The sequence below is a fragment of the Oculina patagonica genome, chromosome 2, assembly GCF_052425735.1.
Source record: "Oculina patagonica isolate OP01 chromosome 2, crgOcupat, whole genome shotgun sequence".
NCBI lineage: Eukaryota > Metazoa > Cnidaria > Anthozoa > Scleractinia > Oculinidae > Oculina > Oculina patagonica.
Genome location: NC_135759.1, coordinates 34,476,144 through 34,501,322, shown reverse-complemented (window position 1 = coordinate 34,501,322; position 25,179 = coordinate 34,476,144). Strand labels below are relative to the sequence as shown.

Below are 25,179 nucleotides of genomic sequence, written 5' to 3'. Positions count from 1 at the left end.
AGCGCCATTCATTTTTGAGAGAAAAATTAATTAACAATAAAGGAATACCAATGAAGGGTTCAGTGTGGTCTTTATTTCTTCAGTCCACTGTTTACACAAAATGAACGTCTTCATTAGCATTTCGACTGCGGGTAACGCTTATTTTTATCATGGTAAGGATTGTTAGCAAAACATCTGGCAGCGGTGGCATCACATTCGCACAGAGCATTGCGACATCTGCCCCAAAACCAGTAGTAAGAAGCTGGCTCTATTAAGGACAAAGGAAATAAACACAGTTCAATCAAATTGCTGAGACGACCATGTTTCAATAAATTGAGGACTACCATTCCAAGAAATTCAAACTTCCTCGCCCATCAGTGGTCCTATAACTTTTAAAAAGGGGAAAGGAGGGCCAAGTATTCTGCTGTAACGACGGGCTTTTTTCTTTTTCGCAAATGGGGGTGGATTGAAGGTTGTACCTTTCAAAAAATGAAAGGCTCCGATAAGAGAGGGAGATCCCACCTCCAGGGCACTCCGCTAGATCTGGCATTGCCACTAACACACTCACTCACTCGCCTTATTACTCCCCCATTTACTTGGCTAGCAAGCGTTTGTTTACCTATCTATTCATTTATTCGTCATTCATCATTGTTCATTCATTCTTTCTTTCTTTCTTTCAAAAAAAAAAAAAAAAAAAAAAAAAAAAAAAAAACAAAAAAACACCCAAACCTTTATTTATTCTTCTGTTCTTTCATTCCTTCATTCCTTCATTAATTAATTAATGTATTCATATAGACTCTTGGTTTTAGGCCATCGAAACTTGATTAAAAATATAACACAAACAGCGGTGATAAACATTATGAAAAATCGCATTTTTATAAACTTGACGTTTCGTATGCTAAGCTACATACATTTTCAAAAGTATGACCGTTAAAATTTTGGCAACTATTTATATACTGTTATGAAAGGGGTCTGGAACCGAGACTGAGACAATTGATCTACAGCAGTAACTTAATATTTACATTAGGTTAATAAAGTAACAACCTCTCACTGCATTGGCATTGGCATTTAAAGAAGGTTGTAGTTCATGAATGTATAAGGTCTCTTTAATCTTGCAGTGGAGGTCAGTTTTGCCTGACGCAAGGATTTCAAAATGATCCCATTTGATGTTATGGCCTGTGGTTTTTATGTGATCAGCAATAGCTGATGGATGGTCGCATTTAGTGAGGGCCTTAAAGTGTTCAGTTTTTCTGTCATGCAATCGTCGTTTTGTTTTCCCAATGTAGGGAACGTGGATAATCCGTAATGATTCGATTTAGCGCCCTCCTTCCAATAAGCGCCCCCTTCCGAATAAACGCCCTCCTTCGAAAAACGATAGGTAAGTGTCGGAAAGATAATTTGTGTTTTTGTAAATAAGCGCCCCCTATTCCAATAAGCGCCCCCATTCTAATAAGCGCCCCCGTTTTTATAAGCACCCCTATTCTAATAAGTGCCCCTATAGTGGATAACTGCCCATACTGAAGTCATTGACGTCAACTAGATAAACTCCTGACCGTTCGCCGTACAGTTCATGTATATATCTACTACTAAAATGAACAATTATTTTAAAAGTAACTGAACTTTAAACAATTTCTAATAGTTACAGTTTCTGTTATTGTTAGATACATTTGGTTGTTTCTCAAGAAATTAAATAAGCGCCCTGTCTCGAATAAGCGCCCTCCCTCGAGGTGCCAAATTAAAAAAAAAAAATAAAATAATTGTTCATTTTAGTAGTAAATATATACATGAACTGTACGGCGAACGGTCAGGAGTTTATCTAGTTGACGTCAATGACTTTAGTATGGGCAGTTATCCACTATAGGGGCACTTATTAGAATAGGGGTGCTTATAAAAACGGGGGCGCTTATTAGAATGGGGGCGCTTATTGGAATAGGGGCGCTTATTTACAAAAACACATTCGAAGGAGGGCGTTTATTCGGAAGGGGGCGCTTATTGGAAGGAGGGCGCTAAATCGAATCATTACGGTACATTGGGAAAACAAAACGACGATTGCATGACAGAAAAACTGAACACTTTAAGGCCCTCACTAAATGCGACCATCCATCAGCTATTGCTGATCACATAAAAACCACAGGCCATAACATCAAATGGGATCATTTTGAAATCCTTGCGTCAGGCAAAACTGACCTCCACTGCAAGATTAAAGAGACCTTATACATTCATGAACTACAACCTTCTTTAAATGCCAATGTCGGCAGTGAGAGGTTGTTACTTTATTAACCTAATGTAAATATTAAGTTACTGCTGTAGATCAATTGTCTCAGTCTCGGTTCCAGACCCCTTTCATAACAATATATAAATAGTTGCCAAAATTTTAACGGTCATACTTTTGAAAATGTATGTAGCTTAGCATACGAAACGTCAAGTTTATAAAAATGCGATTTTTCATGTTTATCACCGCTGTTTGTGTTATATTTTTAATCTATTCATTCATTCGTTCTTTCATTCCTTCATTGTATCATTCTTTCATTCCTTCATTCTTTCTTTTATTCTTTTTATTCCTTCATTTTTTATTCTCTCTTTCTTTCATTCATTCATTCTTTCGTTCTTTCATTCTTCTATTTATTCATTCATTGGCTCGATTTCAGAACTAGAAACGGATGACCCGTCTGGACGAACTTGCATTTTAATAAGGCGAGCATTTTTTAGTTCGTCTGATGAATCATCTGTGTATAAATCGGGCTAACAGACGGATCATCTGTCCAGACGAACCATCTGGCAAGTTCGACTTGGCAGACGAATTACGCAGATAGTTCGTCTGGACAGATGATCCGTCTGTTAGCCCGTATTTATACACAGATGATTCATCAGACGTTTAAAAGTAAAAAAAAAAAAAGTTTTAAAGTAAAAAATGCTCGCCTTATTAAAATGCAAGTTCGTCCAGACGGATCATCCGTCTCTAGTATAAATCGAGCCATTCATTCTTTTGTTCTTTCGTTCTTTCATTCGCTTTGCCGTTCATTTACTACTTTACTAATTCAGCTGACTCACTCGTTTACTTTCTTTTTCATGATCATTTACCTCTTTCTCATTGATACATTCATTCGTTCACTCCTTCATTCGTTAGTTGTTCTTTTATTCATTAGTTAGTTCCGGCGTTCGTTCGTTCATTTGTTTAAGTGATCACTATTTGTTTAACACAGCAGTCTAAGGATAAAATTCACTCGAACTGATATATTTTTACCACTTACCGCAAACCGTGCAGCTCTTTCTTGAATATGGCATCACGTACGTTGCAAAGTTAAACGGGCAAATATTGGACGCCTTGATATTATCATAGCACCAATCATGAGCTCGACAACACCTGAAGGAACGAAACAAAATTAAGGGATATTTGAGCTTTTACAAACGAGAGACATATCTGCTTTCCACACGGGCGAATACTTTTCGTGTTCACATTTCCGTAACCTTGAACAAGCGCCTCTACGCCAAAATATGAAATAAGCCATATAAGAAATACAAGAACAGCTTTGTTTATTATTGTTGTATATGCGCAAATGCTATAAAACATGTGGGGAAAAATTAACTGCTCCTTCATACAGCTGTCATAGCCATTAGAATTGTCGTATAAAATAAAGATGGGTATATAAATTGGGTATTTACCTGTCCACATTGTCAACTGGGGTGCCTTTCCCTCCAAACCCACACCAACAACCGTAACCAATGTAATCAAAAGGATTTCTTCCAGTGGCACAGTAAATCATAACACCAAACTTAAGCACTCCTCTCTTGGTCGAAACAAAGTTTCTGCCCCCTTTAAAAAAATAACGTAGCCACAACATGTATTTAAATATTGCATAAAGAAATGCAAATTAGCTAAAGGCCAATTCCCTCTATGAGACGTGCCTGCAGGGAATCATGGTAGTTCAGCAAAACCTGCGCAAGACTGGGCAACGATGAATTCAACTATCATGATTTCCTGCAGGCGTGTCTCATAGAGGGAACTGGCCATCAATTATTCCACTAATTATGTCATTATTTTTGACCATATGACGTCAAGAAAAGAACATGCAAAAATGAGACGGTATTACTGACACTGTAGCATTCCGAATTAGACTAAAAAAAAAAAAAACCCGTATTTAAAAAAAAAATCCTATTATTTTTTTTTCTTACAAACCCCCAAAAACCAAAAAAAAAAACGAAAATAAAATAACACCGAAAGCGTTGCATAACTAGTATGTATTGTCCCATTTTTGGAGCCGAATAACAAGAACAATGTGGTGGAATCATAAATCAAATATGGTGTTAGTATTAACCAAAATAGCAAAAAGTTTTATTTTATTAATAGAACTTGATAGGTGACCCATAGGTAATCGTATGAGTACGCGTGCAGATAAACAATTATATGGTTCGTAGAATGGCATGCATTTGGGAACATTCGCGCTAACCCGTACCCTTTAATGCGGCGAAATACGAGATACAAAACCCTCAACTTGTCGCCCAACATTGTTGCATTGCCAGTTGAACAAGTTGTTGCCCGTATTTCTACCGCGCTCTCAATTTCGGTGTTTGAAAAAAAATGAAATAAAAATAAAAAAAATAAAAAAAAAATTTATAAGAGAAAATAAGAGCGCGGGGGAAAGAGGGAGAACAACAAAAAAAAAAACAAAAAAAAAAAAAGAAGCGACAAATAAAAGGTTTTTGTATCTCGTATTTCGCCGCCTTTAAACGCTTTAAGTTTGCCACATAGGGCAAAACAAAGTTGTGTTTGTAATTGGGGAATGCATCAGTAAAACGTAGCAACAACAAAATGCCAGTATACAAAAAAGAAGATAACATTTTCCTCACCTGTCACACGACATGACACTATAGGTGCGAGGAAACGTTTATAAAGAATCGTATAACTGATATGTTTAATTTACCTGAAGAGATCTCCTCTTTTCCATTGTCGACTTCAATCTGATAAGTTAAAAAATAGGTTTTATTTTCCCTTTCGAATAAAACGCTGTTTAGTTATGAAATTACGTTAGGGTCAACCGCTAGACCGGACGGATAAAAAATAATTATTAAAGGCCTAAATTGTAGAGGTCGTGGTCACTTGCTGGTAAAAAAGGACTGATGATCTATGGCTCCGTTTTGATTTGACTGTTTCTCTACAAAAGTGGTCAGGTCCGGACCAATTTTCTCTGTCGTGTAAACGCGCCTTAAAGTACGGAAAAATAATATTCGATGCTTTAACATAAAAAAGTATATTTGCTTTTAGAATAAGGATTACTTCTGGCACTTTTCCTTGCTTATCCGTGCTTCCAAAAATACGAGAACTCGCAAAATATCCACGCAAGTTCTTAGCTAAAACATCGAATAAGGCGTATGTTATTTCCTTAAATTGCGAGTTTTGCTCATAGCATAAATAGGTCTGGTTTGGGTAAGTAAATTTATCAAGGAGCTGAATTTCAGTGCAATAATGAAATATATGACAGGGCTGTAGGCCTTGTCAAACATAAACTTAAACTCTTCTTTTAGTCAAACAATAAACACATTTTGGCACTGTGCATGATAGCATTATGGCAAAGTCTGTAAAGAGCCAAGCTCTGATCCTCTGATTCAACGAGCTTGAATCAAAAAATGGTAAGAAAAAGTACAAAAGTATATTTATAGATTGATTGTTTTATTTGAAACGCTTAAAATTCGATACTGTAGGTGACATATACGTGATAAATGCCTTTTTTCTTTCTTCTTTTTTGCATAACATACAATTGAGGTTACATTTGCTGACAAATTACAGATTAGTGGAGCCTCCAATTTTAACGAATCACTGCGTAGGAGATCGCTGAAATCACTAAACGTTGAGCTAAAAAACATAGAAGCATTAAGTACATTTTACGCTATTTTTCAATCATATTTTCTCAACCTGGCCAGCTTACCGACTCCACGAAGGCGTAAATCAATATGGTTAACACCAGAACGCGAATGAGCCTTTTCATTATCCTCCTTAGCGTAAAAAATGACGGGACGGTTAACGAGAGACGGCAGACTAAAGTGAATGAGCCAGGATATATCGCTATAGACGTCTTAACCCGTTGCAATTACTCAAATTCAGTAATCATTTAACGCAGATTGCTATTTGTTGTTACGTCAAAAGTTGCAAGTGTCATAACAAAGATCGAAAGTTATTACCATGTAATGAAATCCAAGATTTTTTTTAGTGAAACCAGGGCATCGAATATTGCTTGGGCGAAAAATATAAATTGACAAGATAGGGCCGAGTAGAATAAAAAATTTTCTTCGCTTTGTAATACGTTTTGAAAGGAAATTGTTAATTTCGTTAAAAATTGTGATTGGTCAGAACAAATCTAGGATAATAAGTTTAATAAGCACAGCAGAAGGCAAATAAATACTGATATTAACTGCTAACGGGCTGATATGTTTTCTAGTGTTATCAGCACCTTCTCGAAACTTCAGGATCGAAATTAATGTTGATCAACTGTTGCAAATATTTTGAAAAACATATAAGTTAAAGTAATTAAAAACGGAAAAGATACCCGATGTCTTATTATATCAGTGTCAAAATATTCCATTCGTACTAGGCACTACCTATATGAAGAACTTGAAGAACGTGATTCATCTTTCCAGAGAAAGCAAAATGACTGGTGCTTTTTACGAGGCAAGAAGAAACCGATTAGTGGGGAAGTTGGAAGCTGCAGCTTAGATCAGCTTGAGCTATCTTTAAACCAATCAGAATGGTTGGTCTTTAAAGATGGAAACGAACGATCGCAAAGCCCTTGGGACAATGAGGTGTTTGCAAACGAGAACTCAGATGATCCCTGCTCGCCGGCGAAATTGTGCAATGGGAATTTTAAACTTCACACTTTTCCTTGCAAATAATAATCACAGAAACCTGCTATTAGATATTTTGAGAGATTTTCCCCTTTTTTATCGGTCATAGTAGAAATAAACCATGTGGACTTTAAAAGCTTCAAGGAAATTCAAATAACATTCCGCCGGAAACCATGGTTAGTATCTTGGTTACAAAACAAAATTTTAACTTTCTAGACAGGTCGCTATCTCTGACGTAAGTGACTGAAATAAGACGTATAAATTAAAAGCAATTTATTTTTTTGGTAAAGTTCCAACAGTTCCAAATTGACATGCCAATATAACATCGCACAGGGAAGAACTAAGCAAAAATAATGTTTCGAGAAAGTCGTAAGTAAATGCCAAACTATTTCACCTGCCAAAAAAATAGCTTGAGTTTGTTTGTATGCTTCTTCGATTAACCTGTTATGTTTACGAATGAAAAATAACTTGAAACAGCATTACGTCTTGGCATCGGCTATGCGGGTAGCTACTTAGAACATTTAAAGAGACAACATTTTTCCACAAGCGCACTTCAACATCTTTTTCAAATGAATATTTTGCGATACCATACAAAAATTAGTTATTTGAGGGCTGCCGCCGATTAAAGCCTGGTTCACATTTGTGACATAAGCACAAGCATAAAGGCCTGGTCAAACGGAGGCCCAAGTAGACGCACTTGCGTCCGTCTCCATTTGGCCAGGACTTGCGTGCGCTTTCGTTGACTTGCGATGACTTGTGTTCACTTTGGTCGAGATCAAATTTGCACGCAAATCAACGCACGTTTAAGTTTTCGCCGTCTGGGCACCCAACGCAAGTCAACGCAACTCTTGCTGTTTACTTCAAGTACTGAATTGTAGCGCGCGCAGTAGCATTGAAATGACTCTTTTGACAACTTGCGTACACTTGCGAGTAAACTTGCGAGTCCGTTTGGCCACCCAACGCAAGTCTGCACGCAACTTCAACTTGCGACAAACCCAAGGCTATTCACCCTTGTGATAAGCTGACAGGTACACCACGAAATACACCGGCAAGCGAAGTGCATTAACAATATTCTGATGCCTGATAGGAGTCACGTCCAATCAAGTCCTGTTCTCTTCTTAACAAAAGTTGTTTTTTCGTCAGTACGTTCCATTTTAACTAAACGGTAATCCAAACGTATGGTTATCTTTATAGAAATCGAATGTCTACCTTCTTTCCTCAAAGTTTTAGGGATTTTAAATTCTAGCGCACGGTTTGGGACTGGCACTAGCACTAGTTACGCGCGCACCATTAAGCATTACCGAACGCTCCAAAATGGCTTAGATAGATAGATCATGATAGATAAATACTTTATTAACGTGAAATAAGCTTAGCTTTACGGCTAGTTTACCAAAAACCATCTTTAGCAATTCCTTAGCAACTGCTCCAGATCTGTAGTTAAGAAGGACCCCCCTTAACGCTCGAGAAATGAACACAAGCACAAGAAAAGAAAACGTTTGTTTTTTGTGCTTGTGCTTATCTTATGCCGATTGACACACGAGAGGAGGGGGACAGGGCCTAGGGGGTGTCTGAACCTCCGGCTTCCCGTACCTCATATCCGGCTTCCCGTACCTTTAATTTTCTCCCGCTTCCTGTCCATTTCAGTAGTGGTTCCCTCCTGTTACCTTCTCTTTGCCCCATTTCTGTTGCAAAATCAGATATAATAAAAATGTTGCGAATTGTTTTCAATTTCTCCCGGTTCCCGCTTTCTCCTCTCTCGCCTCCCGTCCCTTTTCCCCCGGGATCCCGTCCTCCTGTCCCTTTTCCCCCAGGGCTCCCGTCCTCCTGTCCCTTTTCCCCCAGGGCTTCCGTCCTCCTGTCCCCCACCACACACGAGTCAGTTTCTTATGCTTGTGCTTGTGCTGCAACTGTGGGTACCAGTTAACTAACGTGTCTTCAACTGAATAAAAGCGGACGATAAAACAGTTTAAATTTTTACCGGAGCATTTAGTTTATTACACCACTGAGTTGCTGTTTAAAAATGTAACTGGCTAAAAATACCATCAATAAAGTCTATGTACATGATGTATGGATGTATGTATGTATCGTGTTGGCATACAATCAACATCGAATTTCGTCTCAAAATTAGTGTCAAGTTTATTGGCGATGAGAATAAAGGAGGTTATCAGCTGGGAAATATTGTCTTCACGTACCACCATATCCTCGGCAGAACTAACATCAAACTCGACACTGAAATACCGTACAACTCCGATGTGGAGTTGCCCCCCCCCCCCCACCCCCCTGGAAAATAAGTCTACCCGAAACTAAGCCCACCGAAAATATCGTTTTGAAGAAATAAAACATAAGCTCGCGGCTTCCGTTTCCTGCCCCTTATCTGATTGCCTGATCGCGCCAACATTACAACCAAATTCTGTTCTTTTCCTTGTCCTCCGGTCAACACTCGAGAAATAAGCACAAGCACAAGAAATGAAAAGGTTTGTTTTTCTTGTGCTTGTGCTTATCATACGCCGATTCACACACGAGTGGAGGGGGACAGGGCCTAGGGGGTGTCTGAACCTCCCGCTTCCCGTACCTTTAATTTTCCTCCGTTTCCTGTCCCTTTCTGTAGTGGTTCCTTCCTCTTCTCTCCTCTTCGGTCCCATATCTTTTGCAAAATATAATGAAATGTTGCGAAATTGTTTCACTTTCTCCCGGTTCCCGCTCTCCTTTCCTCCCGCCCCCCCCCCCTTCCGTCCTCCTGTCTCCCACCACACACGAGTCAGTTTCTTATGCTTGTGCTTGTGCTGCAACTGTGGGTACCAGTTCACTAACGTGTCTTCAACTGAATAAAAGCGGACGATAAAACAGTTTAAATTTTTACCGGAGCATTTAGTTTATTACACCACTGAGTTGCTGTTTAAAAATGTAACTGGCTAAAAATACCATAAATAAAGTCTATGTACATGATGTATGTATGTATGTATGTATGTATGTATGTATGTATGTATGTATGTATGTATGTATGTATGTATGTATGTATGTATGTATGTATGTATGTATGTATGTATGTATGTATGTATGTATGTATGTATGTATGTATGTATGTATGTATGTATGTATGTATGTATGTATGTATGTATGTATGTATGTATGTATGTATGTATGTATTACGTGTTGGCATACAATCAACATCGAATTTCGTCTCAAAATTAGTGTCAAGTTTATTGGCGATGAGAATAAAGGAGGTTATCAGCTGGGAAATATTGTCTTCACGTACCACCATATCCTCAGAACTAACATCAAACTAAACACTGAAATACCGTAAAAATCCGATTAGGAGTTGCCGCCCCCCCACCCCCTCCCCCCGGAAAATAAGCCTACCCGAAACTAAGCCCACCGAAAATACCCTTTTGAAGAAATAAAACATAAGCTCGCGGCTTCTTATCGAAATTTAGTTCTACGGAATTTATCATCAGTGAAACAGTGAACAGTTATGTCTTACAAAGGTATTTACTGAAAGGGCTAAGAGCTGTAACGTTGAGAAACGTTTTGAAGAGATAAAACTGATATAAGCTCACGGCTTCTTATCGAAATTCTACGGAATATGACCATCATTGAAAAGAGCAGTGATGTCTTACAAGCTCTGTGTACTAAAAGGGCTAAGGAGCTGTAACGTTTAGACAATTCTTTCCCAATTTTAATTAAGCAAACGGTACATAAGTTCAAAAAGGAACCTTTGCTTGACTACAACATTTCCTTAACTAATAAAGCAAGGTATATCAAATTATTCATACGATGAACAAACGTGTGACATGTTTGCGATCTTATTTGGCACGAGAACAAAACCTGCTAAAAGATAAATGTTCTTTTTTTCCCCTTTCCAGGATCCAAAACGTGTCCTTTTTTGCAAGGTTTTTGAAAAGCGGAATTACTTGTATCTTTCATATTCTCTTTTACTTATACGAGGCGTTTGCCTGTGTATAAACGTTCTAAGCCGTAAAAACAAAATTGTTTTTCTGGAATGAGAATGAAGTTCATTTAGACTGGTTTATCTGACAAACAGAACGTCATCAAAAGTAAACACTCTAATATTGCCACAAGGGATTGGAAATCTTTAATTAAACTTCTAATAAGATAATTTAGGAAGTGTAATTGACAGGGAAGTCTGCCAGTTCAAAGTCATATATATATTCGTCAAAAGAGATAATTTCTTTCTTTTTAAAAAATGGCTCGTAATGTTTGTTGTTCTCCTTGTGGAAAATACTCAAACACAAAGAATAACGGTGGTCAATCATCGTGGAACCAGCGGCGAAATGTTGAAGGTACTGGAAAAGAAACAAAATTTCGGTGTACAAGCTGCATTGAATTCAACTCTGCCGAAAATGTCGCACAACGAAATGCTTCCTTTGATACTGGTTTTGGAACTGAGCAGATATTATATCGAAGACCGAGGCTCGTTCGAGGTTGGTATCTTGGTAAAGAACCATTGGAGCATCGCAAACCGTCAACACCTTTCCGATTCAGTTTTCAAATAAAGGACAGAGAAGTCGCTGAGAAGGAAAACGATAAAATAAAAGCTCTCAAGAACAAAACGATAATATACCCCGAGAGTATGACTGTGGGAATCTGTAGTTTGCAAACAAGGCCGGTTAAACGTGAGCGAAATACAGGGCTATCTAACATGTCAAGTATCGGGTCGAAAGGAAAGGGAAATAAAATTCAAACTATGCGAGCATTGAATACAGAAAGAGTTCCGATACTTGGCGAAAAGCCCAAGAAAGAGGGGTCCACAGTTACTGATACCAAAGCTAAGGTTGAAATAGTTTCGAAGAGCACGGATAAGCTGAGACTACTGTCTCGATCTCAAGTTCGACAGAAAAGCCCTGTTAAAGGTAGAAAGCAACGACAGCCCAGGACAGACTACTTTAGTGGGAGAAGGGAAGATAATGTTGAGTTTGGTGATGCTTACACAAGAAAAATTCCAGAGTGTTGTGTGGAATGCTTCACGTTCAGAGAGAGTGATTACGACATTTGGTCACGAACAAGCAAGACCTAAGTGTTTTCCTGGACAGTCTTCGATTAATTCTGTCCTACCTTATTATGGGAAATTAACGCTTCATGAAATTAACGCGAATTTCAAAAATTCGCGTTAATTTAAGTCGCGTTAATTTTTGTTAACGTTAATTTCCGTGCCGTTAATTAAGTGGAACGTTAATTTCCGCGACCTTAATTTCCATTATTTTGGCCCTAATTTTTTGATACAGTCCAGGCGTTCTTATCTCTAGGGAAAAGCATTATTTCTTCAGTTGGGTTATAAGAAACACAAACATTGTTTCCGTCTCGGATTATACGCCTAGTGTTGAAATAAACTTGTTCCTGTTCAGTCTCAACAAGTGTTTTTCTTTGTGTACGTCGCGTTAATTTTCTTCATTTTGAAATTCTACCCCCTCTTTCGCGTTAATTTCCTTTATTGGGAAGTAATATTTCCTTCGATTCCCGTTAATTTAAGTCGCGTTAATTTCAAATACCTTAATTTACACAAGCGTTAATTTCCTATAATAAGGTAATCAAATTAACTGAAGCCAAGTGGTTTATCATTAATTGCCAGCGCTCAATTCCGGTATTTGTAGCAGGAAGGTGCACTGCTACTCCCCCTGCATGCATGGACTAATTCTTAGTCCATCGCAGACATCCTCTTCCCTCCCCTCCCCCAGCCTTTTGCTGGGTTTCCCTAAGTCAGTTCGCAGGTACCCTCTCCTGGGTGGAGAGGGGCACTGTGAGAGTAAAGCAACCATTATACCACCGCGGCTCCTGGCACAATTCCACGATAAGCATAGTAATTTACCTGTCGGAATTTTAACGTCCATCGCGTTACCGTGTTTATTATATTGGCAAAGTGGTGCATTCTGATTTGTTCCTGCTGTCTGAGCATGCCCAATGTTGCTCGTATGATGCCGGGACCGTTCAAAAACTAATATTGACGACTTGTTTTTACGAAAGACTATACAAACTGTTTATATTTTTTATAAAACCTTACTCCATTACGTCCCTGGAAAACAATTTTATTAATCAAAGAAAAAAACATTCAATGAACCAACATGCTCAGTCCATATTCAAGATTGTTCATCGCACCCTTATTTTACTTTTTTAAGTTTATGGAATGAGCTAAATGAGGCGAGATTTTCGATAAATAATTACCCAATGCAGATTCAGTGCAGTTTAGAACACTAACGTATACGTATATATATGTGTTGCGATTTCGATAAAAATTTGTTTTATTTGTCAAACTAATAGCAAATATCAAAATATGTTTCACAACGGTTTGATTTTACTTTCCCTTGTTTCAGATCATGAAAATAAAAAAAAATGGAAAAAAGGAAAATAAATAAACCAGACTACAGTGTCCACTGCACTTTTAGACTTTTGCAAACGCGAGGTTTGTATTTAGACTGATAGCTTGGCTGAACCCGGCGAGAGCACCAGAGCAGTTATTGTTTTAGAATATTAAGAATAACACCGATAAATAACATACTCTTCTGCCAACCATAATGCATGCGTGAAAAACTGCGTGTTCCGAGAGCCTTCTTACTATCGAAAGAAGTACCTGTACAGCCAATCAGATTGCAAGTTTGTCCATAGCCATCCACTGGTTTATTCTTATGACAGTATAGCTAAATGTCTATATGTGCTAGAACGCTTCAGTTCTTAGTTTAGACATATGGCTGAAACGGTTTAGACATGTGGGTCTTTAATGTTCTATCGCAGCTTCATAACTAGTATTGAGCTAACACTTATAATACAGATTTGTTTAGGTTTCACTGATAAACAAATTAAGGTGGCTGTGACGTCCAAATTTAATGCTATGGCAACGTCAAAAGAGGTCACAGATACCCTATTTTTGACCTTTTGAGGCTAATAACTTAAAAAATACTCGGTGAATTTTTTTGTTTTATATGATATATTTTTGTCTAACCGGAAAAGAAACATTTTGCCAGTTTTGAAAAAAATCTGTAGGCAGGATCCGAGCTACGTCATTTTCTCACAAATTTAAGGCGGGAGTTCACCTGAAGACAGTTTTTCCGCCGCTTAACATGGATTTAACGGAACTATCTCGTTCGCGTTTGAAACAATCCCGAAACCCTTTCGTTTATTACATAAATCTGACCCAAATCTCTGCTTTGGAATGTTTTGTAATCTTTTGGTTGTAAAGTTTGGGTATGTTTGGGAGGAAAAATAATAAATCCCACCGGTAAATTTCTACTAAAAGTCGATATCAAGACTTGCATATTAATGCTCAGCCTGAATTGTCACAAAATAACACGGTGATAACACCTTTTCAAGTATGGTTTTTCCGACGATCAAAGAAAAGCAAAATCAAATCGAATGTCTCCAAAAATAACTATATCATATACAAAAACTAAATTTAACTGTTAGTTTATTTTGCCCACTTGGCTGTTCCTCAAAAAGCAATATTTTTTTCCCAGTTATGCAAATTCATTGTTAAATAAATTTCTGTCAATTTACTTTTATTAGCATCTGTTTTGGCCTTTAAATTACTACACACATGCAAATTTGAAACAAAATTGCGACTTTCGCCTCAAAAATTATCTATTATAGGTGCCAATGTGTCGTATGAAAATTCTATTATTATATCTCTCGCTTGGGCCCTCAAAGCTGTCCATTTTATTTACCACTTTTAGTGATCAAGGGGAAAAGAAAAACACGATTTTACCCCATTTTCAAGTCGTCTTAGATTATTATATTTCTCGCTTGGGACCGCAGATCTAGAGCTGTCCATTTTATTTACCACTTTTAGTGATCAAGGGGAAAGAAAAACACGATTTTATCCCATTTTCAGGCCGTATTCGCTTCTGTCTTCGCGACCATTTGTTGTAGTCGCTCTGTTCGAAAGCGACTGCTTCGAGAGACAGATGAACCTGTCCCGTCCTTTTATCGACTACTGTCGGAAGTTTAACAATGGACTTTAAATGATGTTTATGTTTCTCGCTGTTTTTCAGAACATTGATATTTAAAGGCAGAAGAAGTTTATTGCTTTCTCGCGTATTTGAGTTGTTTTGTTGTGTTGTTTCTGTATTTGGACTGTCGCTCTTTGCATGTTTCCCTGGATTTATCGCCGCCGAATGATCAGTTTCAGCCTTCGTTGATATTTGTGGCAAATATCTCGGGTTGCTAGGCTTGAAATAATTGTTTCCTTTGGGGTAAAATATTCTTTTTAAATAACACTTGCCAGGCCTATCGGGATTTTTGCCTCCTACGGCGATATTGCCGTGTGGAGGACCAGAACTGGAGTTTTCAGAATCACCATCTTGCTTTTTAGTGTCAGTAGTAACATCTGTTAGATCCTTTGAGTTTCCCAATGTCGGTTCGCTTGGCCGCGAATCTACATAATGGCCATAAGGCTGTCTCATCTTCCCTGTCTTATCTTCAAGTTCTTTTTTCGTCTTTTTCTCGAAATCTTCTTTAGAATTCTTCTTGTACCCATCAAACGAAAAATGGCAGATTGTACTTAGGCTAGGCACTGGCAGATTGCCTTCGTTTACAACTTGTTTCATATCATTAACTCTTGTCGCCTTAAAACACATATATGGTCGATTTAGAAGCTCGGGTTGGCTCATAGCACCTGCTAAAGATCGAGTTTTCTCAGGACAGACAGGTCTTTTCATGCTGCCATCGACAGCAAGTCCATTCAAATCTAGAATTCTTATTTTCTTGTCCGCTTGATCAGGTTCGTTAGCAACTTCTTTCCAGCTGAAATCAATCGCTCTGGTGCGCGAAAAATTCACCTTCTTTCCTGAGAATACTGTTTTGTCCAAAAATACCTTGCTGTCGGCTTCCTTGCTGTGAACAAGTGGTTCTGTTTGTAAACCTCGTTTTGAAATAACGTACATTGAGGCTGTGCCGAACTCCAGCATGTTTTTGGCATCATGCGTGTTTCGTTCGGCCATGATGTCAACTCAATATCCCGCGCTTAAAAATTCAACTGTGTCCTATGTATAGTACAGTTGCAGAACAGGAGTGGTCCTTTCCTAATCCTCAATCGGTTTTCGCTTGTTTGTTTTGAGGTTTGTGTTGTAAAACAGCTGAAATTCATCGCTGCCTTTACAGCAAACAAAATCCCTTTTTCCTGAAGCCTTTGTTAAGTAAATGAAGCCGACTTAAATGACTTGTCTTTACACCGTACAGGAAATGAACCGCTTTTGAAAATAGGCGTCAGATCTTCGTCAAAGGAGAAACACTCCTGGCTCAACAGAGTGCCTTACGAACAAAAAAGCAAGTCACTCTCCTACATCAAATATTTGAGTTAAAGCAACTGCCAAAATATTCATCACGATATGTACACAAACTGCTACGAAACCAGTGAAGCAAAAAAACATTGAACTCTACTCCTGCCTTTGTTTTGCCTTTATACATAGCACAATAGATTATTAACAGCTAGCCTGTTTTGGTGCTGTTCCTGACAAAAGGTGCACTGAATTGATTAAGACTGTCAATTAAGTGTGAAATGTTTGTAATTACTGAGCGCTGTAAAAAGAATAAAACTCGATTTATGCGTACTTTTGAAAGGATATTTCGTTAATGATGTACAAACGGTCGATTTTTCCAATCTTTCAGCCAATCTTTCTAGTGTGTTGAGCAGCTAAATGAATCATATTCATCACAGTGCTGTAAAGTTTATATTCAAAACTTCGCTATTTGAATTGTGATCAATTGTGGCCGGTAATGAAAGAGACGTTCTCATTGTATCACCTTTTGACATAAATCTTAATTGTAATTCCTTTGTGTCTAAAGTTGAGCGAGACTAAAACCAGTAATCTTGGACTAGAGCAATCCATCATTAATATTCAATATTAACGTGACAAAACTAAGTAAAAGAACAGTATCTATACAAAAATCGAGTTTTTCAGTCTTTCTTATCCAAATAAGGTACAGCTTAATATTGGTGCTCGTTATAGAGACAAATATTTCTTTTTTATTCAATTATTTTTTCTCGAGCTGATAATTTGGTGGTTCATAAAGACAATATACCTTTAGTTGATTGTATTTCTAATTCTTATCAACTATCTCACTGACAATTTATAGAGATTAAAAGGAGAAATTAGTTGTTGACGCCCTAAGAAAAGAAATTAAAATAAACTTGAATTATTGGTTTAACAGAAATATAGCAAAAGCTTATTTTATATGGCGGCAATATTGGTATTCGCAAACAATAAGAAATGTTTGCAAAAGAAAATAACTTATTTCCCAAAGGATAGAAATATCATTGTCAAGGACCACCAAAATGGCCGGCGCGACGCCATGTGAACGGACGGTCTGTCGATTTGATTGGCGCAAATAGTTGTACCCTAGGTGCCAGAACAGAAGGTTTTAAGGAGTTACAATGGCGGCGACTACCATGTCTTTCCCGCCAAAATGACACTGGTTTACATGCGGGCACACTTCTTTATACATGTAAATTGAAACACTGTGCGAAAGGCTAGAAGTGTGTGCAATATGTTACAAGGCATGTAATATGTATTAAGTGTGTGCAATATGTTACAAGGCATGTAATACATTGCAAGCAACCAGCGTATTGTAGGTCGACCTTCAACAGTTACGTATTTTGTTTGTAAGCACTGTAAATAACGTATCGTAAGTATATTGTATCGTACAGTAATGCAAGTAATTGTATTGTACGTAGTACAATAAAGTTACCCCCCCCCCCATACCTCCACCCTACCACCCCCGTAAAGCTTAAATGAAGTTTGCAGTAAATTAGATAAGGAAAGAGCGTTCGACTCTCTGAACGAAGCAAATTTTGTTCTAACTTCGTACGTTCACATGTAAATAATCAGGAATTTGCCCTTTATTTTTGGGGGGCATGGCCTAACGCATACGCTTTCATGCCCGTTCCCAAAGCCAACGTTACCATTCGACGGAATGGGCAATTGATACGCTTTCAAAAAAAAATTTGGCGAAATTCTCTTGTTAGCTAACTTGTAGAGAGTTGAACAACCAAAATCTAAGGACAGGAGATATTACCAGCAAACATGTTTAACTGGCTTTATTATAAATATGTTTAAATTACTGAGACACTAAGAAGAAAACACGGCTGAGAATAGTAAAAATATTAAGACACTGAGAATAAAATAATTTATTAACCCACTCACAACATTAAGTGAAGTTTTTTTCTTTATTTTTATTTTTAGAATTGAAAGTGGTGCGTTACATATTCAGGTGAAAAACGCTTGTTTTGATTGCAGACCTTCGAAATGGTACAACAAAAACCCGACCCAAAAAAACTGTTCCCAAGCTTCTCCGGGTCAGTGCAAACCGGGCACGAAGATCACTGGGATCTGACTATGCTTGATGACGTAATCACTCACTCCACCTAGCAAAGTGCGCCGCAGTGTTGACAGCCCGCGGCCTCCCATCACAATGGCAGTTACTTTTTCTTGCTCAGCTATTCTGTGGATAGTCTCGCCGGCTTTTCCAAATTCTACCTTGATTTTTGCCTTGAGCTGCAACAAAATGAAAATATATAATGAAAATATATGCAAAGCATATGCACTCGGTCAAAGATCAAAAATGATATTATAATAATTTTTACAATTGCCGGTTAGATCTCGTGGGACGGTATTTTTTTTTGTTTTTTTTTTTTTTTTTTTGGGGGGGGGGGGTTAGTTTTCGATTTACTGATCATAGCGAGCTGCATCTTTAGCAGTTTGTCGGGGTGCGACGAAGCCATGAACCAAGCGGCAAAATAAGAAGGCGAGAAAAGTTTTGCGCTTAGTCTTGCCCCTGGCTTCATGGGTCTTCACGGGGACAAGTAAAAAAAAAATACAAAGTTCCTTTTCTACCTTTCTTTCCTCACATTTGTGCTTGTATTTTTCTATAACCCGGTCCTTCTTCTCTTCGTGGTCTTTTAAAGTTTGTTTCCATTCCTCCGAATGCTGCGAGTCTGCAAAATAAGCAAAATGAGCTCTCAGCAGAAATCATAAAAATAAAAAATAAGTAACTTTATTTAAGTGTCAAAGTATTTAGCACTGTTGTGTTGTTGTTGTTGTTGTTTTTGGCGAAAACCTTGCAAAATTTCGCGGCGAGAAAAATGTTTCATTTAACTCGCAAACTTGTTTTTTTTTCTTAGCCTGCAAACGCAGACGCTTTTTTCTGTTGTGGGCGATATTTTTATTTTTTATTTTTTTATTTTTTATTAAAAGGGGGTTTTTATTAAAAAAAAAAAAAAAAAAATTTTCCTTTTTTTTTTTTTTTTTTTTCTTTCCCCCCATATTTATTTTTTTCCTACCCAGTAATGAGGGTTTCGATGGGGCACTAAAATCTCAGTTATATCAGTTTAATTTTCGACAATTTCTAAGCCAACAGTAAATTTTGCAGCTATCGTTTAAAAACGCGTGATTTCTATGATGCTCATTAAAATTTTGACCAATTCTCGGCTATCAGTTTAAACCCAGACTCTCAGTAATGGACGGTTATTTCAGTTCAACACTTCCAGCCCTAGTAGTGATTAACCTTCTCTGCACACACCTCTGAAGGCAACTCCGCGGTGAAGACTAGGAACGAACGAAAGGGAAGTGAACGATATATGCTAGGTATTTAAGATCGTGAATGAGAAAGACTAGGAACGAAAGGGGCGCAAAAAAATAAGAAGGATCTTTCTTTTCGCAACGCGGGATTCCCGCAGAAGTCCGAGGACGCGCATTCGAAAAAAAAAAAAAACACAAAAAAAAAAAAACAAACCACTTCTAGTCTTTCTCGCTCACCTCCCTTTCGTTCATTCCCAGTCTCCCCTCAGCCGTGGACCGGAGTGGACCTTGTGGCGATGAAAATCTACTAATTTCTCCTTTAAGTATAAGTACAAAAATAAAGCAGACGCCGGTATAGGTCCCACCTGAGAATGTGGAAAATAAAGCGCCTGCAGTTTTCGTCTCAAAGTTGCAAAGCAACCGATCGCTTCATCATAGCCTGACGACTCTCGTCGAGTACTCACGATATTCTTTGATTGGATAATAGAATTCGAATCATTTACAAGTGTTTCTACGATGATTTTCTAAATACGACACCTTTTCCCCAACAAAACTAGTAACAAAAAGTCTGTGTTGGAGCCAAGTGGAGCAAATCGCGGTTTCCGTAGCATGAAGCGACCAGAATATTTCTTCTCTTCCCTAGATTAGTACATGCTAGTCCATCGCAGGGTTACTCCCGGCATTAATTTGCCGGTACACGTTTATACACGTGCATGTAGAGAGGCACTATGACAGTTAAGTGTCTTGCCCAAGAATCGAAAAAAAAAACACAGTGACCCCGGTCAATGCTCAAACCCAGACCGCACGTCACGGAGTACGTCGCGCTAACCATTAGGCCAGCGCGCCTCCCGGAAATTTTGTTTAAACGGAAACTAGGTGTTAGTAACTGTAGTAATAAGACGGTGGAGATAAGACTAATACAACTTACGCAACAAAGCAGGAGGATCCAGCTTCTCGTGACAGTACAGCACAATCAGTGAGTTTTCCTCTCGATGAATATGATTTAAGTACCCTGCCAAAATAAATACAACTTTTAACAAATGCAGCTTGGGAATGACGAGGAGTGGTCAATGAGGTAGCTATATATCGAAAAAAAGAGGCTTAGTGTAACCTCCCACGCCAGAGAAGTTTTCGTCCACTTATATGTTTTAACCTCCCACGCAGTCGTTTTTAGGGGCGACTGCGTGGGAGGCTAGGCTTAGTGCAGAGCGTGTGCCGAGCCCTGCTGACCCGGCGAAAATGTACTGCCGTTTAATACGTGGAACTGGGTTCTTAATAGTTACCCCAAGGTGTTTCAACATTACAGAATGTAACGACTCTTGCAACAATTTTGACTCTCGTCAGTTTATCCTTCAGCCTTCCTGTTTTCCAAGTCACCAAAAAATATCAATTTAGTGCTTGGGATACTAAAAGTTAAGGAAGGGCGCCCATTTGGGTCGGGCGAAAGGCGCCTATTTTCTTTGCCCAAGCTACAAACCGCAAACCTGGTTGAATCTTTTCGAATGAATTTAAGCGGCCTTTACTCTAGTCCTTCTCAACTAAAAACTAAATCGAAAATCGGTATGGCCGTTAATATTTAGCCTATTCTAGGTGGACAAGGCGAGAGTCTCAGATATCGCGCAATACAACATAACTTTTTTCGTTTTGCATAAATTTGTGACATTGCTGTTTTATTTAATTCTAATGAAAAGTTTGGCATAATCTACATGTAAAATAGCTATAAAACAATAGCAAGAGAAGCAGATTTTTGGAAATTTTATAAAAGTAAATTCTCTAGGGCTGTTATAAACATTCTCGACTCCAATTAGTACGAAAAAAATTAGAGTGGACAATACATGTAGATTAAATTTTGAACGCTTGCGGAGATATAAACCGCAGTCATCTTGAGATCTGCTTCAGTTTTGTTTTCGTGAATTATTTATTTTTCACGAAGTCTGATTTCCAAATTTTCACCGCAAGGTGTTCGATAATTGCAGGCAGATAAATTATTCTTTTTAATTTCTGAATGTGTTTAGATTGGGCGTTTCTTCAAAATGCGACAGTAAAATTTAAAGAAAAAGAACCGATAAATTGAAATGTTGCGGTTTCTTGAAATAAAGACCTTGGATAAACGGACGAGCGTCGCTGACAATGCAAGAACGTGTGAAAGCGAGATAAAAAATCATGTCTTAGAACACACCCGACAAGTGTTTCTTATCAAATATTAACAAAAGAACGGAGAAAATTGATTTTCGCGACGTCAGTTTTTTTAATGCAATATAATAAATTGCTGTATAAAAATATTCCACGCAATTTAGTGAATTGCTGAAATACAAAAATAAAATCAGTCTTTTATAACGTTGTGCGTTATTTTTACGTGAACTGAAAATGGAAACAACTATAGCGAAGCTTTAATTGTATAATGCAAGATTTTTCAATAAACAAGAAACCAAAAATCATACATATTCACTGCGGGCGGTAGCCCGAAAAACGTGCGTTAACATGCGTCGAAACGTAAATATAAGTATGTTCGAAAAATTACTCAGTTAAACATACTCTCTGACTTTCCCTGAGCTTGATAATATTTTCTAAGCATTTTAAATACTGTGTACTTAAGTTCTTACAATTAATGCACCTGCATGACTGAAATATACTCTTATTAATTCCCCCTCAAAGAATCTAAAAGACCTTTTATTTGGTTTCCTTTTGTTGTCTTACGATAAGTAAGTAAACGATATTTGACCAATTTCCTTCCTTTCGTAAAAATTATTCTGTAAGAATGAATGCAGTCCTTAAATCGTTTTTGATTGAAAATGGGGTCGCCACTGTCAAAGCAAGTAAACTCGGAAATCTCCATCCATTATAAATATCGAAGAAGAGTCCTTCGTGGTTAACGATATGCGCCATCGCGCGAGAATTTTCGCGTCCAAATTTACAGCAAAAACCGCCGAAATTTTGTATTCTGTTTTTCTTCTGCGATTTGATTTTTCATCTCTCCCTCTTATGGAAGCACCAGTGAATCGATTGCGAGTCTGAAACAAGCGAATCTCGCAAGAAAGCGAAGAAATATTTTAATCGCTACCCAAACGAGAAACTGAAGAAAATTTGCAATGGCCAATTCCAAGCCGTCAAGAGAAATGAACCGCCGTCAAGCGGGCGAGTTATATATTTTCTACTCACACTCAAAAGCTTTCTCGCTGTGATCACAATCGTCAACTGCAAGCAAGACAAGTCTTACGTTGTCCGCCATTCCGTCTTACTTGGGTCGCAAGTACAACAATCTGGCTGAGTTTTTCTCCTTCCAACTGATGACAGCGAGCTAAACTGTCATTTCACCCAAAATAAATAAAGTAACAACGCGACCAATTGTCGATACAGTGTGTATCTCTTTATCCGCGGGACCTGCTAGCGCGCTGTTAAAAAACAATGCTTGCAGGTGCGAATTAAAACAAATTAATTTTATCACTTGCTACATATTCTTGAATTATTATTGGTGCAAGCGTGTTTATGAGTCTCTGGGGGCTTGAATATATGTCTTCACAAGCTAACTCGTTTGATCCGTTGCTTTTAGAAGATCATTTAGAGGTGTATTTGATCGCGCAGACCAATGAAAATACAAGGAGATCGAACGCGTCTAATAACACTCGCTACAATGCATTTAGTTTTCCCTTATTTTGCTTCGCTCATTTGCATTTAAGCAAAAGCTAAGGGCCGATTCGCCCTAGTGAATAAGTTTGAAATGTGCTGACAAATTTTAGGAAAAATTGTCGTGACATGTTGTCAAAACTTCTTAAAGAGAACAAAAGGTAAAATTGTTAGCACAATCGAATAATTACACTGGCATCCTTGTACATTTCCTCAGCGCGGTAGTCTTGAGCAAACATCAAATATGCAGGGCCACGTGTTCAAAACTATAAAACAATTCCCATTTGAAGTGTGCGTGTTCTCATGCAGTGGAAAAATGAGTCGCCTCAAGACAACTATTTCTTTTCTCACCCTTACAATGGGACAAACACTTCACATATAAACATGCTTTGCCTATCGCGGAAAGATTTCGCGGCTGTAACATGATAGTAGTGACAGCAAATTCACGGTGCATACTACCGCAAAATTTTTTTGTGCGTCCCCATTTGGGGGGGGAGCGGTTGCCGAACCCCAAGGCTGGACAACGGCCCTTTAAGTTTTGTCCGTTGACAAAATTTGTCCTACTCCGAGCAAGTTGTACGGACTTGTTTTTGCGACTGATTTTAACTAAAATGACAAAATGTATCCCGGCCGGCACTGCTTCTTAATTCTTGGTCGTTTTGTATTGTTGGACAAGTTTTCTGTGATAATTGACACATTCATGGGGATTTCAAGTGACGGGGATGATCGAAGGATTTTTTTTGGGTAGAAAAAATTTGGCAGGTATTTTTGGGGGGTGGCTTGATTTAAGTAGGGATTTTTGGGGGGTATTAAAAACTGTCCAAAGATTCGTCGTAGTGCCTTGACGAGTATAAAGTACAAACACTGAACGTGTTTTTAATGTTTTTCTTTGTTATATTTTCAGATCATTCCCTCTTTCTGAAAAATTTAATGGGTCAGAAATTCGGCATGGGATATTTTGGGGGTTGATTTTTGGTACAGAGATTTCTTGGGGTCTTCTTGGAAGCCCAAGGGATTTTTTAGGTCTTAAGTTTTGACCCCATTCGATCTTCCCCGTCACTTGGAATCCCAACTACCCCCCCCCCCCCCATCCCCCGGGGCAAAACCATGCAATTTCAATATATGTTCAGACAGTATAAACGCGTTACAAAAACACATCGCGCATTCCAAACTATGCTTGTAAGTATTTCACTGCAGCCTGTAGCAGTAAAAGGAAGGGATTACAGTTACAAACATGTATTAAAGTATACCTTATTATAGGAAATTAACGATACATGTTATTAACGCGAATTTCAAAAATTCGCGTTAATTTTATTTTTTGTTAATTTTTTTACTATAAGCATCTGACCAGAACTTTTCCTAAATTCGCGTTAATTTTATTTCGCATAAATTTTGTTCGCGTTGTTAAAATACCTCGTTATATTCCTATAATGTAAAAAAAATAAAAAAATGTAAATACAATTTTAAAGTCCATACGTGGGACGAGGTTACCCTCAGTGTCCGAGCCAGAGGCTCATGTATAAGACGTAGGACTGTTAAAGATCGAATTAGAATTTAGTAGTGTTGATTTTTGCGGAGGGAGGAAAACCGGAGAACCCGGAGAAAAACCCTCGGTGCGAGGACGAGAACCAACAACAAACTCAACCCACATATGACGCCGGGTCCGGGAATCGAACCCGGGCCACATCCTGGTGGGAGGCGAGTGCTCTCACCACTGCGCCATCCCCGCACCCCCAAAAACAAGCACTCACTGGGCGGGGGGGGGGGGGGGAGGGCGAACGAATCTTGACAAGGACAGAATTCGAGCTATCTCAGTTCGTTTCAATTCAGTCTGATTTTTTTAAACAACAAACTACAATGGCTAGATTTTTATTTCTTGCTTATTGTTTGTTCACTTTGTACTATCAACCGTTATGTTGAAATTATTTCTATAAATACAGTCTGAGCTCCGAAAGAAAGCTAGAAAATACTTTTTCACACCTGATAAAGCTAGACCTACACCTGTACCTACTGCACCTCAATTACAACATATTTTAAAGCTTGTCAAAATGGTACAGTGATATTCCAAACATTTCGGTAATAACGAGAAAAGAGGAATACCTCTGATGCTATTCTATTTTTTCCTTAAAATGTTCCAGCGAGAAGGATTTGATTTTCACCGGAACAACTGGTTTCTCCGAACAAATAAAAAGCGCCCAATTTTTTTTCCCGACTAATC

At 38.2% G+C, this 25,179-nt stretch overlaps 3 protein-coding genes across 3 annotated transcripts; all 3 read right to left on the bottom strand.

Annotated features, from left to right (window-relative positions):
* Window positions 1-53: 53 nt before the first annotated feature.
* On the bottom strand, window positions 54-6,141 carry LOC144644391 (phospholipase A2 A2-actitoxin-Cgg2a-like). Its single transcript, XM_078503867.1, has 5 exons — window positions 5,904-6,141; window positions 4,902-4,938; window positions 3,643-3,793; window positions 3,231-3,343; window positions 54-247 (listed from the first exon to the last, which is right to left on the bottom strand). Exons 1-5 carry the CDS (start codon window positions 5,961-5,963, stop codon window positions 114-116), a joined length of 495 nt encoding a protein of 164 aa, XP_078359993.1. The 5' UTR covers window positions 5,964-6,141; the 3' UTR covers window positions 54-113.
* Window positions 6,142-14,219: 8,078 nt separating this feature from the next.
* On the bottom strand, window positions 14,220-16,222 carry LOC144642025 (uncharacterized). The gene has a single exon (XM_078501025.1). The coding sequence runs from the start codon at window positions 15,759-15,761 to the stop codon at window positions 14,595-14,597; it is 1,167 nt and encodes a 388-aa protein (XP_078357151.1). The 5' UTR covers window positions 15,762-16,222; the 3' UTR covers window positions 14,220-14,594.
* Window positions 16,223-17,972: 1,750 nt separating this feature from the next.
* Window positions 17,973-22,732, bottom strand: LOC144644356 (universal stress protein Sll1388-like). The gene is made up of 4 exons (XM_078503826.1): window positions 22,497-22,732; window positions 20,266-20,349; window positions 18,654-18,754; window positions 17,973-18,314 (listed from the first exon to the last, which is right to left on the bottom strand). The coding sequence occupies exons 1-4, from the start codon at window positions 22,564-22,566 to the stop codon at window positions 18,117-18,119; spliced, it is 453 nt and encodes a 150-aa protein (XP_078359952.1). The 5' UTR covers window positions 22,567-22,732; the 3' UTR covers window positions 17,973-18,116.
* Window positions 22,733-25,179: the final 2,447 nt, after the last annotated feature.

What these genes read in the sequence shown, in the direction of transcription:
- LOC144644391 (XM_078503867.1), bottom strand. Translation starts at nt 5,963, where the DNA reads ATGAAAAGGCTCATTCGCGTTCTGGTGTTAACCATATTGATTTACGCC. An exon ending in TTTACGCCTTCGTGGAGTCG is followed by an intron (nt 4,939 to 5,903) that starts GTAAGCTGGCCA and finishes TTAACTTATCAG; the next exon opens with ATTGAAGTCGACAATGGAAA. An exon ending in CCAGTTGACAATGTGGACAG is followed by an intron (nt 3,344 to 3,642) that starts GTAAATACCCAA and finishes TCGTTCCTTCAG; the next exon opens with GTGTTGTCGAGCTCATGATT.
- LOC144642025 (XM_078501025.1), bottom strand. Translation starts at nt 15,761, where the DNA reads ATGGCCGAACGAAACACGCATGATGCCAAAAACATGCTGGAGTTCGGC.
- LOC144644356 (XM_078503826.1), bottom strand. Translation starts at nt 22,566, where the DNA reads ATGGCGGACAACGTAAGACTTGTCTTGCTTGCAGTTGACGATTGTGAT. An exon ending in CAGCGAGAAAGCTTTTGAGT is followed by an intron (nt 20,350 to 22,496) that starts GTGAGTAGAAAA and finishes TTATTTTGGCAG; the next exon opens with GGTACTTAAATCATATTCAT. An exon ending in GGATCCTCCTGCTTTGTTGC is followed by an intron (nt 18,755 to 20,265) that starts GTAAGTTGTATT and finishes CTTATTTTGCAG; the next exon opens with ACTCGCAGCATTCGGAGGAA.